The sequence below is a fragment of the Rutidosis leptorrhynchoides genome, chromosome 5 (assembly GCF_046630445.1).
Source record: "Rutidosis leptorrhynchoides isolate AG116_Rl617_1_P2 chromosome 5, CSIRO_AGI_Rlap_v1, whole genome shotgun sequence".
In the NCBI taxonomy this organism is placed as follows: Eukaryota; Viridiplantae; Streptophyta; class Magnoliopsida; order Asterales; family Asteraceae; genus Rutidosis; species Rutidosis leptorrhynchoides.
The window spans coordinates 368,156,609-368,177,616 of record NC_092337.1 but is presented as its reverse complement, the minus strand read 5'-3'; the positions used below and the strand labels follow the sequence as shown (position 1 = coordinate 368,177,616).

General features: G+C 36.7%; 1 protein-coding gene across 1 annotated transcript; it reads left to right on the top strand.

Annotated features, from left to right (window-relative positions):
- Window positions 1-19,464: 19,464 nt before the first annotated feature.
- Window positions 19,465-20,349, top strand: LOC139846740 (adenylate isopentenyltransferase-like). The gene has a single exon (XM_071836232.1). It carries the CDS (start codon window positions 19,465-19,467, stop codon window positions 20,347-20,349), a length of 885 nt encoding a protein of 294 aa, XP_071692333.1.
- The last annotated feature ends 659 nt before the right edge of the window (window positions 20,350-21,008 follow it).

The window sequence follows — 21,008 nt, the reverse complement described above, 5'->3', positions numbered from 1 at the left end:
ATTTATTCATGCTTGCTATTCGTAGAAGTATACTGTTGGTGTAAAACAATTGATGTCTGTTATGACGTCATCTTTTTTATCGTGAATGCAACTTCTTTTGAAACAGCATATAGTACTTAACCTTGTAATGATCCTGTTGTTGATGATTCGTACATGATGGTTTTGTACGGGGCATCACATTTGGTATCAGAGCATTGGTTGTAGGGAATTAGGTTGCATTAATGAGTCTAAGACCGAGCCGAGTAGGATTCACTAATAGGACTAATCTACAACTTGCTAGTTTACTTGTTTCCGCTGAACTTACTGCATGCTACTGCTTACTTTTACTGCTACATGTCGTATGCTACTACATGATTTCACTACTGTATGATATTACTTGCTTTCGATTGCATGCTACTTCTGTACAATTCGTTATCATTGCCATGCTACTTATTGTTATACATAATTTAAACTGTTGGCCTAATACGTGCTTGCTTTATGACTTACTGACATGGAAAAATTTATTTTTCCTTGTTCAGATGTCAGATACTCCACCTACTATCATTTTGGGCAGTTCAGACTCGTCAGCCACCCCACCTGCTGCTGCTGCTGCCGACACACCGATCCCGCTACCCACGAGTGACCCCGACGCTTCATCTTCCGGGACTAGCAGCCAGGCGCCTGCCCCAGTGGTTACTTCTAGCGGAGCCCAGGACCCTTCGGAGATTCCAGCTCCATCTGCCCCCGGACCCTCAGGATCACAGCCCCGCTCCGGCGAGATTGTGATTCCCGCGGAGTTCGGGGAAGGTCCATTCCGTAACTGGTATCGCCATTGGTGCCGACGCGCCCCTGATGGACGTCTCATTCCGATCGGACCCGCTCGTTACCAACAGATGATGGCCGCTCAAGGACGGCCAGTTCAGCCACCCGTACAGCCACCACATGATTCGGACGACCCGTCATCCACTGATGCTTCATTCGACGACACCTCCTCAGATGACTCCAGTGATGATGAGGACCCTGCTGATGCACCTATTCAGCCACCCTCCACCCCGCCGAAGAAGCGGTATCGCTTCGACGGTACCATCATTCCGGGGATCAACGGAGGACGAGCCTTCACTGACGCGTTTGGTCGACATCGTAGGGTTACTGCTCATAAGCGGCTTGTGTCGTACCCTACCGACCCACAAGTGCGTAAGGCACCCCGTTACGTACTGATTATTTCTGGAGCTGGAACATCTGCACCCCGTTATGTAATATCTGCACCACTGGCACCACCCGCACCACCCGCACCACCAGCACCCCCAGCACCACCTGCCCCACCATCTCCCACTCTCGAGGAATTGACAAGGGAGGTGGAGACCCTCCGAGCTCGAGTAGCTGAGCTAGAGGACCAGATGGCCCATGTTATGGACATCCTTCACCCACCTTCACCGTAGGGCTTTTGTATTTAGATTTCATTATGTAATCTAGTTGTAGTTTTATGTTTCACTTATGTATTGTACAAACTTATTCAGATGTATGAAACTTATTATTATTAATGGAACTTTGCGTTATTTAATTCTTGCACGATGTTCTATTTACATTACTGTACGATGATTCTGTGGTATTTGTACCTAGATGCTTTATTTAATAACATGTGATGTTTTGGTTCCATGTTGGTTACTATATACGGTATTATTACTATTTGAATGCTGGATTTTGACTTGAGTCAAAATTTTTGTTTAGAACACCATGGCTAACGGTCGATCCACACCTACTACTACTCAAATTGAAGAGATGATCCAAGAACGTGTAGCCACAGCCATTGCGGAAATGCAACCCCAAGCTCCACCGCCACCGCCACCATCACCGGTTATTCAACCCGTTCGAAATGGGTGTACTTACAAGGAATTCCAGAGCTGTAAACCACACAACTTCAGTGGAACCGAGGGACCGGTTGGTCTCACCAGATGGTTCGAGAAAATTGAATTAGTATTCCGAGTTAGCAACTGTTCGGAGGACAGCAAAACCAAATTTGCATCTTGCACGCTGTCTGACGGCGCGCTCACGTGGTGGAACACAATGGCACAGGCACAAGGCATTGATGAGGCGTATGCTACGCCATGGGAAGAATTTAAGTGTACCATGATTGAGGAGTATTGTCCAAGAACCGAGATATAAAAGATGGAAATGGAATTCATGCAGTTAAAGGCCGTTGGGAACGACCTTGATGGTTACAACAGGAGATTTTTGGAATTAGCCCTGATGTGTCCGACAATGGTCACTCTGGAATTCAAGCGAATGGAAAAGTACTTCTGGGAACTCCCTAAGAGCATCAAGGGAAACATTACCTCATCTAAGCCACCGAATGTTCTCGAAGCGATGCGCATGGTGCATACTTTAATGAATCAAATAACCATTGATGAACCGGAGAAAACTAAGTCTGAAGCGGGTACTAGTGAGAAGCGCAAATGGAATAACCACAACAACACAAAAACAACAACATGGGAAGGAACTATGATCAAAACCCGGCGAAATGACATGAGGGTTTCAGGGGAAACAACAACGGTGGAAACCCCAATCCGAACACCAACTCAAACCCGAACTACAAAGGAACTTTGCCACAATGCAAGAGGTGTTACAAGCACCACACTGGGTATTGCAATGTTATCTGCGAAAAGTGCCAACGGGCTGGGCATATCAGGAAGGACTGCAAGGTCACCACTTTGAATGGGAAGCCGAACGCCAATGGACCGAAAAAGTGCTACGAATGCGGACAGACGGGCCATTTCAGAAATGCGTGCCCCAACAAGAGAAAAGATGGCGGACCACCCCGTGGTAGAGCTTTCAACGTTAATGCAAGGGACGCCCGAGAAAATCCCGACTTGGTGACAGGTATATTCACTATCAACAATCTTTTAGCTTCTGTCTTGTTTGATTCTGGTGCAGATAGAAGTTATGTATGTAGACATTTTTGCGATAAGATTAATTGGTCATTAGTCCCGTTAAAAGAGAGTATGCTTGTCGAGGTCGCCAATGGAAAACTTGAAAAGGTTGACCATATTAGTCGTGGAGCTATTATCAACATAGCTGGTGCAGATTTTAAAATTGATTTGATACCCATCAAATTGGAAAGTTTTGACGTGATCGTCGGTATGGATTGGTTAAGTAAGATAAGGGCCGATATTATCTGTGGAGATAAAGCTCTTCGTATACCACAAGGAGACGGTGAGCCACTGATCATCTACGGAGAGAGATATACCTCGAAGCTGAACCTCATTAGTTGCGTGAAAGTGCAAAAGTTTATGAAGAAGGGACGTCTTGCTGTCCTAGCGCATGTGAAAGCGGTAGAAACCGAGGTGAAGAATGTGAATGACGTTCGAATTGTGAACGAATTTTCCGATGTCTTACCTGAAGAATTGCCTGGATTACCGCCGCCGAGAGCAGTAGAGTTTCAAATTGATTTAGTACCAGGAGCTGCACCTGTAGCTCGCGCACCTTATAGGCTCGCACCTTCCGAGATGCAAGAATTACAGAGTCAACTACAAGAGCTGTTAGATCGAGGATTTATCCAACCAAGTTTCTCGCCTTGAGGTGCACCTGTGTTGTTTGTGAAGAAGAAGGATGGATCCTTCCGTATGTGTATCAACTACTGTGAACTCAACAAATTGACAATCAAGAATCGGTATCCTCTTCCCAGAATTGACGATCTTTTTGACCAACTACAAGGATCGAGCGTTTATTCAAAGATCGATTTATGATCCGGTTATCACCAGTTGAGGGTGAAGGAAAGTGACGTGATGAAAACTGCATTCAGGACCCGTTATGGTCATTATGAGTTTCTCGTGATGCCATTCGGTTTGACAAATGCACCTGCCGTGTTCATGGACCTCATGAATCGTGTCTGCAAGCCGTACTTGGATAAGTTTGTTATCGTCTTCATAGATGATATCCTCATCTACTCTAAGAGCGAAGAAGAGCATGAGCAACATCTCCGACTAGTACTTGAACTCTTGAGACAAGAGCAACTTTATGCCAAATTCTCCAAGTGTGAATTTTGGTTGAAGGAAGTCCAGTTTCTGGGTCATGTTGTGAGCGACCAGGGTATCAAAGTTGACCCCGCCAAGATTGAAGCCATCAGCAAGTGGGAGACCCCCACTACTCTGACGCATATTCGCTAATTCCTAGGTCTCGCTGGTTATTACCGAAGGTTTATCGAAGGTTTCTCTCTGATTGCGCGTCCTTTGACCGCACTGACTCACAAGGGCAAGAAGTTCATTTGGGAACCCGCACATGAATCAACATTTCAAACTTTGAAGAAGAAGTTAACCACCACACCTATCTTATCACTTCCTGAGGGCATTGACGACTTTGTTGTTTATTGTGATGCATCGAAGAGTGGTTTTGGTTGTGTACTGATGCAACGATCAAAAGTTATTGCCTATGCCTCCCGCCAATTGAAGATTCACGAGCGGAACTACACTACTCACGATCTTGAACTTAGAGTCGTTGTCTTTGCGCTCAAATTGTGGAGACATTATTTGTATGGAACTAATAGTACTATCTTCACCGACCACAAGAGCCTCCAGCACATCTTTGACTAGAAGCAACTGAACATGCGACAGCATCGATGGATCAAGACATTGAACGACTACGATTGTGAACTTCGCTATCATCCTGGCAAGGCCAATGTACTAGCTGACGCTTTAAGCCGAAAAGAGAGGACGGCACCTCTTCCTGTTAGGGCTCTGAACATCACCATCCATTCGAACCTCAACAGCCAGATTAGAGTAGCCCAAGATGAGGCTCTCAAGGAGGAGAATATATCTCACGAACATTTGAACATACTTGTCTCTCGATTCGAGGTTAAGGAGTCTGGACTCCGATGTTATGCCAGAAGAATTTGGGTACCTTTTTATGGAGATCTACGGAACTTTATACTTGATGAAGCACACAAATCGAGATATTCGATTCATCCTGGAGCGGGCAAAATATACCACGACCTTAAAGAACAGTATTGGTGGCTGAATCTTAAGAAGGACGTTGCAACTTATGTTGGTAAGTGTTTGACTTGCTCGAAGGTCAAAGCCGAGCATCAAAGACCCTCTGGATTGCTTCAACAGCTGGAGATCCCATAATGGAAGTGGGAAAGGATCACAATGGATTTTATCACCAAGCTGCCAAAGACGGTGGGCGGATACGATACCATTTGGGTTATTGTTGACCGCCTCACCAAATCTGCACACTTCCTAGCGATGAAGGAAACTGATACAATGGAAAGACTTTCTCAACTATACATCAAGGAGGTTGTATCTCGTCATGGTGTACCTTTATCGATCATCTCCGATCGCGATCCCCGTTTTGCTTCTAGATTTTGGCGTTCTTTGCAAGAAGCCATGGGAACTCGTCTCGATATGAGTACTGCTTATCATCCACAGACCAATGGGCAAAGTGAATGAACAATTCAGACCTTGGAAGACATGTTGCGTGCATGTGTCATCGATTTTGGAAAGGCCTGGGAAATACATTTGCCACTCGCCGAATTTTCGTAGAACAACAGTTATCACTCAAGCATTATTGCCGCACCTTTTGAAGCATTGTATGGCCGCAAGTGCCGATCTCCTATTTGTTGGGCCGAAGTAGGCGAGAAGCAAATCACCGGACCCGAGGTAGTCCATGAAATAACGGAGAAGATTGCTCAGATTCAAGCTAGACTTAAGGCTGCTTGCGATCGCCAAAAGAGTTATGCCGATCTTAAACATAAAGACTTTGAATTCAACGTTGGTGATCGTGTAATGTTGAAGGTGGCACCTTGGAAAGGTGTGATTCGCTTTGGAAAACGTGGAAAGTTAAACCCACGATACATTGGTCCTTTCGAAATTTTGGAACGTGTTGGACCCGTTGCTTACCGTTTGGATCTACCAGCACAATTGAGCTCAGTTCATCCTACCTTCCACGTGTCAAACTTGAAGAAGTGTCTTGTTGCACCTGAACTTATCATACCACTGGAAGAACTTACAATTGATGACAAACTCCACTTTGTGGAAGAACCAGTTGAGATTATGGACCGTGAGATCAAAACCTTGAAACGCAACAAGATTCCGATCGTCCGAGTATGATGGAATGCCAAATGAGGACCTGAGTTTACTTGGGAGTGAGAGGATCAAATGATGCGGAAGTATCCTCACCTTTTCCCGACTCCTCCATCTACCTCAGCTTAAAATTTCGAGATGAAATTTTCTTTAACAGGTGGGTAATGTAACGACCCTGGATTTTCCAACGTTTATTTATTAATAATTATTATTATTAATACTTGTGATTAAACAAATGTATGTTATTACATTTGCATGTTGCCATGATTGCCCGTACTTAACTTTAATTGCCCGAAACGTCTTTGTGACACCCGAAACTTACACGAATAATATTTTCAGATATTATTTACATTCATGATTAGTTTTATTAATCATTTTAATTAACTATGGTCATTAGTTAATTACTTGGGCTTTAATTGGATTTATTTGTTAATTAATTGAACTTGAGCTTTTATTAGTGTTATGGACTCATGATATTGGGCTTATAAGCCCACCCTACATTTTAAATGGATTCTTTAGCCCATTCTTGCATGTAAGTATCACTTTGGAAACAAACTAGTTAGTTAACTTTGTTTAGAATCTAATTACTACACCATCCCCATGCATGCACCCTTATTATCCTACTTTTGAAGCTTTACATATATGAAACTAGTGGTTTTTCTCCTCCTCCCTCCCCTCATTCAAACCGTCGGCTAAGGGGGTCTACAAGGGGATTCAAATCTTTTTTTTTCATTACTTACTCTCACATTTCACTCATTCCAAACACACACTTACTTGCTACTTCCATTTTTCTCTCATCTTTCTCTACATTTTGTAAGTAACAAAGCTTGAGTTCTTCCTTTTCTTTTCTCTTAAAACCATAGCCATGAATCCCTAAATCATCATCATCATCATTTGTTAATTGTTTTGATACTTGTCTTTGTTAATTACTTACTAGTTGTTGTTATTCTTTACTAGTTACAAGAATCAAACTCTTTAGTTTCATTTTTCATTTTATCTTGTAATTACAAGAACACACAAGAACTAAACTTACTAGTTTATGATTCTACTTTTATTGTTTCAAAAGATTTAAGGTTCATGTGTTGTAAATCATACTTGTAATTCATGTTAGTAAACTTTAAAGTTTACTTTCTTAAAGATCAAACTTTGGTTTGAATCTTTAAAGTATGCAACCCATGAACTTATTAACTTTTTTACCTAGCTTATTTACTTCATTTACTTGCACTTTAATTTCATGATTTATGTTCTTGTTGGTCAAGTGTTACTAGTTAACATTGATCTCATTAATCTTGAACTAAAAGTTAACTTTAAAAGTTCAAGAACATGTAAGTAAGATTTCTTTAATTATAACTTTGTACACTTATGTTAGATCTAGACTTTTGAGTCTTGGATCTTCAAGATCAAACTAAGAACTATGTTCTACATCTTAAGATCTTGATTTCATAAGTTTACTTTCAAGTTTGTAACTTATTATTAGTTTTAAAGTTCATGTATGTGTTAGATCTAAGACTTTGATGTAACTTTGGTTCATCAAAACACTTGCAACACTTAAGTGACTTGTGCTTCATGTCTTAGACTTACACTTGGGTTATGATGGTCAAACCTTGGTGAAAATGATGCAAACACATCAACGAGTTGTACACTTGAAGCTATATGCATCAAGGATGAGAACCATGATAAGCATCGAGCACCAAGAACCTCCGGAACCTACTGACCCTACTCTTTTACTGTTTATGTATCTGACCCGTATGACCTGGGCTACTGTAATTATGATTTTCAGATAGCTCTGTTCGATTAGATAACTTTTCATATAGGACTCGTCTTAATCCGAGTTACGGTTTAGGATTTATGGCCCTCCGATCGTCACTATGTCCATTTAACGTTGTGCTGAAAATTCTGACCTACTCGCACTTAGACCGTCGCCACGGTCAAACAAAGACGAGTTTGCTTCTGTAATTTTTACCACAACTAAAGGACTCATAGACGGAGCCATGGCCACTGGTATCACCTTATTTCAGTAGGTATAGAGGCCGTGGTGACTGACCGAACTCAGCCTTTGTTTTAAACTACTTTCATGAACGAAACCTACTTTACACCTTTTATTTAATGATGAATGATGATGACCTTTAAGACCTTATTTACATACTTTTAAACCTATTCGGACGATTTACTGACTTAGTACTATTTGACTTAGGTTGAGGACCCGTTTGGACAACCTTCATTACTTGCTTACTTTCCGAGTCATACTTTACCGCTACTTTATCATTGTGAGTTATAGCATTCCCTTTTTACTTTAACTTATTTTGGGAACTGAGAATACATGTGGATTTTATGTTTTACATACTAGGCACGAGTACTTAAACTTATATATGTGTGGGTTATACAACGGCATAAACATTCCCTTTAGCTCGGTAACGTTTAATCATTGGTTTTTGAACCGTGAATGCGAATCTTAGATATGGATCCATAGGGTTTGACATCCCCACTCGGGCTAGTAGCGCTAGAATTTAATGAGTGTTTAATACTTCGTAGACATACGCACTTTCCAAGTGTACTTTCAGGGGGTATAAACGTTAAGTTAGTTACCAAGTGCCCACGGTTAACATATACTTTATCATACTGTTTTGAAACGCTCTTTGTAGCACTGAAATCTCGTGGCCTACCTTACATACTGTTATACTTAAACTATAGCTCACCAACCTTTGTGTTGACGTTTTTAAGCATGTTTTTCTCAGGTGCTTAAGGTTAATTGCTTCCGCTGTCGTGCTAGTCTTGCCATAGACACCCGCTGCTCTAGTGTTATCCCCGCATGAACTGTTTATCTTGCATTCAAACTTTAATACATTTGAAACTATGTTTTGTAACGACCTAAGGGTCATATACATTTATTCATGCTTGCTATTCGTAGAAGAATACTGTTGGTGTAAAACAATTGATGTCGGTTATGACGTCATCTTTTTATCGTGAATGCAACTTCTTTTAAAACAACATACAGTACTTAACCTTGTAATGATCCTGTTGTTGATGATTCGTACACGATGGTTTTGTACGGGGCATCACATTCACTCATACGTTTCGAGTAATCAAATTATTTTATCCATATTTCTCAATCATGATAAAACCCTATGAATCAACTTATATTCGTCATAATAACATTCTTATTGTTAGCCATGACGACCTCGATCAAATTTCGGGACGAAATTTCTTTAACGGGTAGGTACTGTGACGACCCGGAAATTTCCGAACAAATTTAAACTTAATCTTTATATAATTCCGACTTGATAAGAAATGAATTTTAATAAATCTTGAACCTCTGAAAAGAGTTTTACACAAGCTTTTGGTCACCCTTTTATTCCGACGATTCACGAATGTCATAACTTGATTTAATTGTTTAATTGTTTAATTATTGTGTATATATATGGATTCATATATATTTAACTTGAGAATATGATAATTAAATATCTCATTAAGTATATTAACAAAGTATTATATATATATATTTTCATACTACTAATTTAAAGAGTTTTCAAACAATATATATATTACTATTTAAACGACGTAATTAACTTATGTTAAAATGTATTTACATATAATGTATTACGAGTATAAATACATCCTTACAAGTATTGAATACACTTTATAATATACCAATACATATAAAGGATAGCTATACTCGTATTTTCGCTCAATTTCCTCAAAGAATTCTACTCGCATTCATACGGTATTTTTACCCGCATTATACACAGCTTCTAGAAGTATTTACTATTGGTATATACCAATAGAAATCTGCAATTATTTATGTAATATGTCATCCATGACCTAATCAATTTAATGTGTAATGCATGACTTAATACAATTTAACTTATCTTAGATATTTTCACTAAAAACCAAAATTATAAGCTTATAAATAAGGACCATTTTAATTCATTTTTACTCCACATTTTCTTAAACTAAAAACACACACTTGAATAATCTCATATCATAATTTAATATCAGCAACTTTCCTCTTCATAATCAAGGTAAAATACTTCTCAAAATCCTTGTTCAATTCCTTGTATAGTTGCTATCTTATTATACTTATAAAACTTGTAAAAACTAGAACTTGTTTTGGTGAACACCAAGCTTGTTTGAAAAACTAATCTAATCTTTCTAACTTAACTCTAATAACACTTATTTATATGTATTATGATGTTATATTAAGTTAATATAAGAACTTATAACTTGTACATATGAATAACACCTTGAAACTTAACATATATCCTTTAATCTCCATTCGGTAAAAAGCGGGCTGTTTTGGGTTGGGAATTAAAAACCTATCTTAGACTTTGAGTTCGGGGCTAAGACTTTGGAAATATGTTAATATATGTAAATAAGACTTCCAGTATTTTTTTTCATGATTTTAGACAAAGTGGAAGTATTTTATCAAAAATCATATATTGGGTGGATGCCGGGATTTTTCCAAATCTGTCCACTGACACAAAAAGAGGGTAAAGCTCTAAAACTTACTTCTTGGGATGAACTTTTCGAATTTGTTTTATAAAATTTACTTCTTATTGAATCCATAGTTTTTTGATTCACTTTAAATGGAGTTGTAATGAATATTTGGCGAGCAAAACAAAATCTGCTAAAATTAACGTTGTATGGACGAAATTTATATTATAAAAACTATATTAACCATATCCTTGTTAACATTTCCTATATCCTATATATATTTGGATATGTTATCATTAGTATAACAAAATATTATAATCTTGGTTAATTCTGTGATTGTATATATGTATAATAATATTCTTGGTACGTCCTAACACAATAAGTATACAATACGTTTTGATAAATCCTAAGACAATACGTACACAATACGTCTTAGTTAATTATAATATAATACGTATACAATATGTCTCTAGGTTGATGCAAAGACAATACGTATACAATATGTCGTGGGGTAATTCTAAGATTATATATATATATATACCGATTATTGGACTGTTGGACTTTTTGGACTACTAACAAAGGACTACTAACAATGGACTACTAACATAAAATGTTAAAAATTATTATATAAGTATTCTATGAACTTGCTTTATTTTATTCATATGTCGTATTATTATCTGAATCGTTATTATTGTTATAGGTTCGTGAATCCAAGGACGACGGTCATATTTTTAATAAATTGAAAACTTATTATTAATATACTTTTACTACTGTGAGTATATAGTTCTATTTTTAAACTCTAAAAATATTTTGGGATGAGAATACATGCATTTTATGTTTTATGCCATGGACACAAGTACTTAAAATATATTCTACGTTGAGTTGTACCACCTTGCATATCTTCCCTAATAGCTTGGTAACTAATATTTACATGTTGTAAGAACATGTAAGCGCGAATCCTATTGATAGATCTATCGGGTTTGACAACCCCAACCGGGATAGTCGCTCTCGTATCATAAACGGTTGCATAGTACTTCATTTTTACTACACTTGGTACAGTGTAGGGAGATTTCATAATAAAGGGAATATGCCACATTAATGGTTAAGTATGGTTACCGAAGCGCTCAACAACTTATAGAATACTTTTATACACTTGCGAGTGTACATATATTTATAACTATGAAATCTTGTGGTCTATATTTATATCGATGCTAAACCTATATATCTCACCAACCTTTGTGTTGACTGTTTAAGCATGTTTATTCTCAGGTCCTTAAGAAAGTCTTTCGCTGTTGCATTATCTGAGCAAGTTGTGCATGGAGTCTCATGCTTTTAATTAAATAAAGTGTTACATTCAATAAAACCATTGTCATGTATTATATTTGACTGTTTTGTCACGTGTGTAGTATTTGAAAACCGATGTATTATGGGGATTATTCCTTAAATAATCACCCAATTATTTAAAACATGCATTATGTATAATAATAGTGTTCTTTTTATGAAACGAATGCAATATTTTCTAAAATGTATCATATAGAGGTCAAATACCTCGCTATAGGACCAATGAATAACGTACCACATTTATAGTAATATGGACGAGTCGTTTCAGTTTGTTTGTGATTAACTAAAATTAACTAATGTAAAGATTAGATTAACAACTACTAGGCAAATGTAAACTTTGAGTATTTAAGAGCATAAATAATGAGCTAAATGAAAAAGTTGTAATCAATTGGATAAAAGCCTTTATTCCTTTACAATCCCAATTATGCATGTACTAGTCCAACAAATCCTTATGCTATCGAATTATCAACTAAATCTCATAGACAAGACTTCTTCAATTTTCTAATTTTATGATTATCTTGGGCACAAGCAATGCTACTTACACACGTTGTCTTTATCCCTATACTAAATTATAACTAGGTTGGATTAAGCACAAGATGTTAAATATTAATCACTTGTTTTACAACAATCAATAACTTTCAAACTTGCATTAATTGATAATTCAAAAGATTCAATGAAATTATAAACCAAAAGACATAAGGATTACAAAATCAAGAATCACATAAGTAAATGAAGAACTAAACATACAATAATTGCTCATGCAAGGAATAAAGTAAAAGGAACTAGCCAAGCATGTTGGTGATGATGATCATAGTTGCTTCTTGAAGTTGCATGATGAACATTCCTTGAATCCTTGATTAATAATGATTGATGGTGTGATTTTGTGTGTTTTATGCTCTCAAAACTGATGGAAAAGGTATGGAATTCGTAGCCTAGGGTTTACCATATATAGGGATGAAGTAGGGTGCTCCCCAAGCATGAAATCCCTCAAATTCGGCCTCAAATTTTATCCAAAAATAGCTCCAGCCGCAATTTGCACCTCCTGGCCGCAATTTGCGGCCGGACCTCAAAAACATCCGCAAAAATGCGCCCAAATTGGCCCTGTTCCACTTCGAAATCACCCAGCCGCAAAATCAACCGCAAAAACATTTGCAATTTGCAGCCGGACCGCAAAACAGCCACAAAACAGCCGCAATTTGCAGCTGGGACTGATTTTCATCTTTTCTCGTTTAAACCTCGTATTTCACGTTTTCGAACCAAATCGTTGCCCATTATGAAAAACCTTATAAAATAACTTTCTAAACCTCGAATGCACATGTAAAATACATCTCTTAATATCAAATACGATCGGCATTTATGAACCGATCAGGGTTCCAAAGTTTGGTGATCTGCGACAACTTGTTTTAGATGAGGCTCATAAGTCTAGGTACTCTATTCATCCTAGTTCAGGAAAGATGTATCATGATCTTAAGGAGCTATATTGGTGGCCTAATTTGAAAGCTGATGTGGCTACTTATGTGGCTAAGTATTTGACCTGTGCTAAGGTCAAAGCTGAACATCAGAAACCGTCTGGACTTTTGGTGTAACCTGAGATTCTCGAGTGGAAGTGGGAAGGTATTACGATGGATTTTATTAATAAGTTACCGAGAGTTGCGGGTGGCTATGATACCATTTGGGTGATTGTAGATCGACTCACTAAGTCAGCTCACTTTTTGCCGATTAAGGAAACGGATTCAATGGAGAAACTCATTCGTTTGTATTTGAAGGAGATTGTTTCTAGACATGGTATTCCTGTATCCATTATTTCAGACCGAGACAGCCGATTTGTATCGAGGTTTTGGCGATCATTACAGGAAGCCTTGGGAACTAAGTTAGATATGAGCACCGCTTATCATCCTCAGACAGATGGTCAGAGTGAAAGGACCATTCAAACGTTAGAAGATATGTTACGAGCGTGTGTTATTGATTTTTGTAATGGGTGGGATAAATATTTGCCGCTAGCTGAATTTTCTTATAACAACAGTTATCATGCAAGTATTAAAGCCGCACCGTTTGAAGCGCTGTATGGTAGGAAGTGTAGGTCTCCTGTCTGTTGGAATGAGGTTAGGGATGCTCAACTTAAAGGTCCAGAAATTATTCATGAGACTACCGAGAAGATCGTACAGATTAAGGAAAGATTGAGAACCGCTAGAAGTAGGCAAAAGAGTTATGCCAATAAGAGGAGGAACGATATTGAATTTCAGGTCGGTGATCGTGTTATGTTGAAGGTATCGCCTTACGTTTTGGTAAAAGGGGAAAGTTGAGTCCTCGTTTTGTTGGACCGTTTGAGATTATTGAGAGAGTTGGACCAGTGGCTTATCGTTTGAAATTGCCACAAGAACTCAGTGCTGTTCATGACGTTTTTCATGTATCGAATTTAAAGAAGTGTTTGGCCGAGGACGATAAGACTATTCCTCTGGAGGAACTTCATGTTGATAAGCAACTACATTTTATTGAGGAACCTGTTGAAATTATGGACCAAGAGGTTAAGACTCTTAAGCAGAGTAGAATTCCTATTGTCCGGGTTAGATGGAACGCCAGATGCGGTCCCGAGTTCACTTGGGAGAGTGAAGATCAGATGAAGCAGAAGTACCCGCATTTGTTCCCAGATGCTGAATCAACCCCTGCACCTGCTTAAATTTCGGGACGAAATTTTCGTAACGGGAAGGTACTGTAACGACCCTACTTTTTCCGTTATCTTTTACCGTTAATTATTTAACGACCGTTAACTTTTATTCGTGCCACGTCATTTCTATGACCTATATTATTATTTTTGTAATAATATATTAATTATTATGTGTTATGTGAATATTTGTATTAATATTTTAAGTTTTACGTTTCTACGTGTCGCGGATTTCTATCAGGCGAATCTTTTCGATTTTCAAACCAACGGTCAAGCTTTTGGGATTTTTAAGTCCTAATTATTTTAAATATGATATTTTAATGTCATAGGTTTATATATAGTGTTTATATATATTTTTTGTCGCGTAATTAATATCTCTCCGAATAATTAATCGCGTAGTCGTGTTTTCGCGTTTCGGGTTTCGTTCGAGCGTTTGGGCCACAAGCAATCCACCAAATAACAATTTTGGGCCATGGGGCCCACCTCCCTTGCACCATTCGGCTGAACACTCCCAAGGGGAGGGAGTGTTGGCTCATTTGCTCCCACTTTTGCAATTTCACATTCATTTATCAAAATCTAAATTTTATTTTTTGCTCTCTCTCCCTCCCTCACCCTAGCTGTCGCCTACCACCACCATCTTCACCATTTGATCATCAAAACTAGCTTGGATCAAGAAGCTTTCAACATAAACGCGTTCCTCTCGTTCTTCTCTACACGTTGTTATCTCTTAATTCTTGATTAGGGTATAAACTCTAACCCTAGCTTTTTGATTTTTCATATATTTTACTGATTTTATATGTTATATTAATGGTATGATACTTATATGTTATTGTATTGTTGATTGCATGCTTAGAAATGCTCGATTATATATGTTTTCGGTTTGATTGTTTTGGGACAGCCGTTTGATTGTTATTTTCTGTAAATATAACTGATATAAAAGTGAAATTAAAGTGTTTAGATGAGTTCCTCTCATCAAGAAATTAATTTTAGACTCCGGATTCATGTCATTTCGATTCCCGGAGCTCTAGTTATGCTTAAAATGGTGATTTGTTGAGATTAAAATATAAAAACGAATTGAATCAGGTATGGTCTGACTTTGTGACCACCTTTGGAGTCTTTATGGTGTACTAGTGTGTTAGGATTGATAATGAGATGAACTTTCATGTTCGGGTCATCGAAATCCGAGCTACGGATCACCCGGTATGACTAAAACATGTTTTTGAACGGATTAAAGCTACAAGTTGATTTATGGCTGTAAGTCATGACTTGGTGGCTGTTCTTGGGATGTTATTGAGCACACTAATGTGTCGGGTGAGTTGGTTAGGCGAAGATATATATAAGACTCGCCAAAAACTGATTCCCGGGGCTCAAGTTATGACCCGATGAACTTTTAATTAAAATTTATGGTTAATAATTATGACTTATGATATAAATAATGAATTTCATTATTAATAAATTACTTATGATATAAAAAATAATTATTATAATTTAAGACTTATGATATATATTTATTATATCATTATTTAATTATCAATGATTTAATTAAACTTTTAATTAAACTTATGATTAATAATACTTTTATTATTAATGAAAAATACTTATGATAAGTATTAAACTTATATAATGAGCTATTATTATAAGACTTATAATAAGGATTAAATAATTATTTAATTATTATCAGGCTTAGTTATTATTTAATTATAATTTAATTATTAACTACTTATGATTTAATAATTATAAATAGAAACTTATGATATGATTAATAATTCATTATTAATTAATAATACTTATGATATGATTTAAAATTTATTATTAATTAATAATACTTACATTATGACTAATATTTAATTAATTAATTAAATACTTATGTTATATTAATTATATCATTTAAACTTATGTTAACTTTAATAATTTATTTAATTTAATTAAACTTATGTTAACTTTAATAATTTATTTAATTTAATTAAACTTATGTTATGACATAATTATACATATATGACTTTAATTAACGTTATAACCTATATTATTATTATAACCTATACTTTTAAAATTAATGTAGACTATGTTTGACCAAGGTTGACTTTTGAGTTGACTTTCGGTTGACTTTGACTTTCAGTTGACTTTCTAATTAAGGAAACTTTCCTAACTTAAAAACTTTCCAAAATAGAAACTTTCCTAAAATAGAAACTTTCCAAAAATGGAAACCTGCTAAAAATAGAAACTTTCTAAAAATAGAAAGTGTGTGTCCGTACGCTGTTCCGATCAAACCGATGCATGTTGAGTATTGTTCTATGTCTACTTGCAACATGTACAATAGCTATCATACTAAGACTTGACCTAAGTTAGTTATTTATATCGACCTGCTTTATTTATAGGTCGGCGTTGTGATCATTCCTGATCACTTTACTTCTTTTGCTGTTCGTATATTTGTGTGGTTACTTCGTTTGCTATTAAGGTGAGTTATAGTCCCGTTTTTACATACTTTTCAAAGTATATTTTTGGGATGTAATTACATGCATTTTATTTTTACGCTTAGACACAAGTGGCAATTAAATTTAAATTATTCATTGTGAGTTGAACAAAAATATTTTCTAGTCTGGTAACTGTAATCACTGGTTTCTACTGGTGAACGCGAATCCTACGGATAGATCTATCGGGTTTGGCAACCCCATTTCGAGCTAGTCGCGCTAGCAATTTATAATCGGAATGTTTAGTACTTCGTATTTTGTTGTAGATACACTTGTTCAGAGTATATTATTTATTGTGTTTGGCAAGGGTAAATAAAGGGTTAAGTGGTTACCATGTGGCTCATTGATAATGGAATAATGTTTAATGTTTTCTAACATTTTAAATCTTGTGGTCTAAAGTTTATTCAATTATTTAAACCTATAATTCACTCAACATTTTTGTTGACAGTTTACTCGCATGTTTTCACAGGTACTTGAGTTTGTTTGATGCTTCCGCTGTGTTAGAAGAGTCTGCATGCATTTGGGCAGATTTTGTTAAACAATTATGAAACTTTGAACTTGCATTCTATTTTGGAATAATTTAAACTTGTGGATTTTGTTGACAATGTTTTAATGTCAACTTTGGTTATTAATATGTTGGGTTGTTTAAACTACATATTTTGGGTATGTTTTCTTTTTGGGAAACTTTTGAAATAAAAGAATGCAATGTCGTTTATTAAATTCATTTAAGTTCGATCAAGCTGTGTGACCAAGTGACGGAGCCGTTAAGTGTTTTGACGGGGCCATCACACTATGGGTTTAGGATTGCTTCAATTTGCATTAGAATGATACACATTCACGCCACCTAGCAAGACGTAAATTCATAGTCTGATGTTTTCTTTTGATTTGTAGTGAGTTGACACAAGTTATATAATTGTAATTGTTGGTTTCAATTCGGTTGGGTCATTTTTGTGTTTTATGTATGAAAAAACTTTGTGCAATCGGCTAGGGATATGATCACTTGTTAGTTCAACTAGATCGATGGATCTATTTAATATTTAATATATAATTTAATTCAATTGTTCGGATGAAATTATAGGAATTGAGTTTTAAAATGCTTTAATTATGTTACTCTCAACCATAACATACTTCCTTCAATTACTAACTGTCACAGCAACGCCAAATTAACATTTCATCAACATGACTAAACACTCTCAACCATAACGTATTTTCTCATAAATATTAAGATCCATTATATTAATTAATTATTGTATGTTAAAAATATTACAACCAAATGTACAACTCATATATACTAACTATCCGTCCTCAAAAATGTTGTAAAAGAACAAATAACAGGGCTAAACATCCAGGGCTAAACGAGGGGTAGCCACTCCCAGCCAACCCCTCAAGGGCTAAAAGCAGGGCGACGAGAACAAGTTATGCACTAGAAGTGACCTTAATATAATTTTTATCAAGTATTATATGAGACAAATGAAGAAATTCAAATTTAGAATAAAGATTACTAAAAGTGTTAGAGTTATAGCACTGTGAATGGTGACACGTTAACTCGAAGTTCCGTTCGAAGTTCTACTGAACTTTGAAATGGAAACAGTTGATGAGTAGTTTAGTGTTTAAAGTATATGTGTGCGCCATAAGAATAAAAATGGAAAACTTAAAAATATAGTCTTGACCTTTGCAAACTCGATGTCCGTTTAAGAACTTCAGCCATAAACAATGAGAGGATGTTAATGGAAACGTCGACCAGGTGTGGTTGGCCGGGGCGATAAAAGAAACGCCGGCCAGGTGTGGTTGGACACCAAAAATCAAGGGTTTTGTAATGGAGGTTGATATTTTCACTTAAAATTTTGATAGATCCACTACAAATATATCTTAGACATTTATACAATACAAATCCTTAATACATAGTTAAAAGTAAATTTATCAATTATGAAATTAGAAATATGAACTTTAAAAATGGGAACCTCAAAAAAATTGTAGCACTAGATGAAGGGACCCACACAATAGAGCAACCTACCTGCAATTTTTCCAAATATAAAACATACATCCATATTATATGCGATCGTCATCGTCTCCAACTTTGTTCACACTCGATAGAATAAGTTGTAGAAAAACATGTGGGATTTATAGATTCAACAACAATGCCGGCCATTATGTTCTTGTTTATCCTGACGATGGAACCACCACCATCATCGTCATCAGTGCCACGCACGCCCAAAGCAGACAAACCCAAATCCCCACCCCACCAAACCACAACCATCCACTAATATAACACCACAAAAACATCCTACTAATTTTAATTTTTAATAAATACAGTTACAAATGTTATTTTACCAATGTAACAAATTAACCCATAATTTCCTCCAAATTATCACACTAATAAATCTCTAAATTTCTATATTCACTCTCTCATGTATTCCGTATCTTTTTCTATTCTGTTACTAATATCTCCATGTTTATACGACCACGGTTACCGTCACTCTGCCGTCTTCGTTTCACGAGGTGGGCCCACATGGAACCCACCGCCGTCAACACTCGCCGTCATCAAAAGATCGTCGTAATCATGGGTCCCACCGGTGCCGGTAAATCACGCCTCTCTATAGACCTCGCAACTTGTTATTATAACAACTCTGAAATTATAAACTCTGATAAGATGCAAGTCTACCGTGGACTCGATATTACAACGAATAAAATCACAATGCAAGAACGGCGCGGTATCCGTCATCACCTTCTCGGATCATTTGACCCGACCGAATCTGTTATCAACCCGTTTAACTTCCGTCAATTCGCGTCCGAAAAAATCACCGATATTGTATCTCGTGGTGGTTTGCCGGTTCTCGTTGGTGGTTCAAACTCCTTTATATACTCATTGCTTGCGAAAAATTTCGACCCGAAATCGGATGTGTTTAACAGACCCGACCCGGTGAGTTCGGAACTCCGGTACAAATGTTGCTTCATTTGGGTTGATGTTAGTTTCCCGGTATTGGATCAGTATTTATGTAAACGGGTTGATGAAATGTTGGGTTCAGGTATGTTAGAGGAGTTAAAGGAGTATTTTGGGTCGGGTCAGGATTTGAGGGTGAAACGGAACGGGTTGGGTCAGGCGATTGGGGTACCGGAATTGGAGGGGTATGTTAAGGATGGATTGAAATGTGAGGAAATGTACGAGGAAGCGGTGAGGAGGATTAAGGATAACACGTGTCAATTAGGGAAGAGACAAGTGGGGAAGATCGTACGGTTGAAAAAGGGTGGATGGAATTTGAATAGAATTGATGCGACGGAGGTGTTTAAGGCGGTGATGACGACGGATGACGGTGGTGGAAGGGTGGCGGAAATATGGGAGAAACAAGTAGTGGAAACAAGCGTAAAGATCGTGAAGCAATTTTTGGATGAGTAGGTTTCACAGCTCTCTTTCCTATTTTATTTTAAAATTTATTTTATTTATTTTGTTTTATAGTTTTGTACGGAGTAGTATTTTTTTAGATGTAAATTCTAAAAGTAAAATTAGTTAAGAAATAGTGGGTGACCAATTTTGAAGCAATAGGACTCCTTTTGAGAGGTTCACATTCAATACCACTTCAATATTAATCGCGATTTTTCTTCTTTTGTCAATGTCAATTGGGTTTTATGGGATTTTATTTTATGATATTTCATCGGATTTGTATTTGAAATCCCATATATTTGCTCCTCACAAATGCTTCTCCAAATATTCTCCATGAATATCAGATAAACAACTTTCTTCATTTTATGCTTCTAAACTTTTTTTTTTATAGATTCTAATGTTTAATCACAATCTTGCATCTATATCTATTATCTTCCTAATTCCGCTTTTTTTTTTTTTTTTTTTTTTTCTCTTACATTTCGAGACATAGATATTCTCTTCTTATATACCGAACTAAATTGATGATAAGTATTAGGGAGTTGATCCGTACACCACTTGTTTTCTGCCATACACCACCAAACTACAATCTTTGACTATTTTACCCTATCTAACTCAAGGCCTTTTTCCCTAAATTAATTATGAGAAAGGGTAAAATGATCCAAAATTAAATTTTG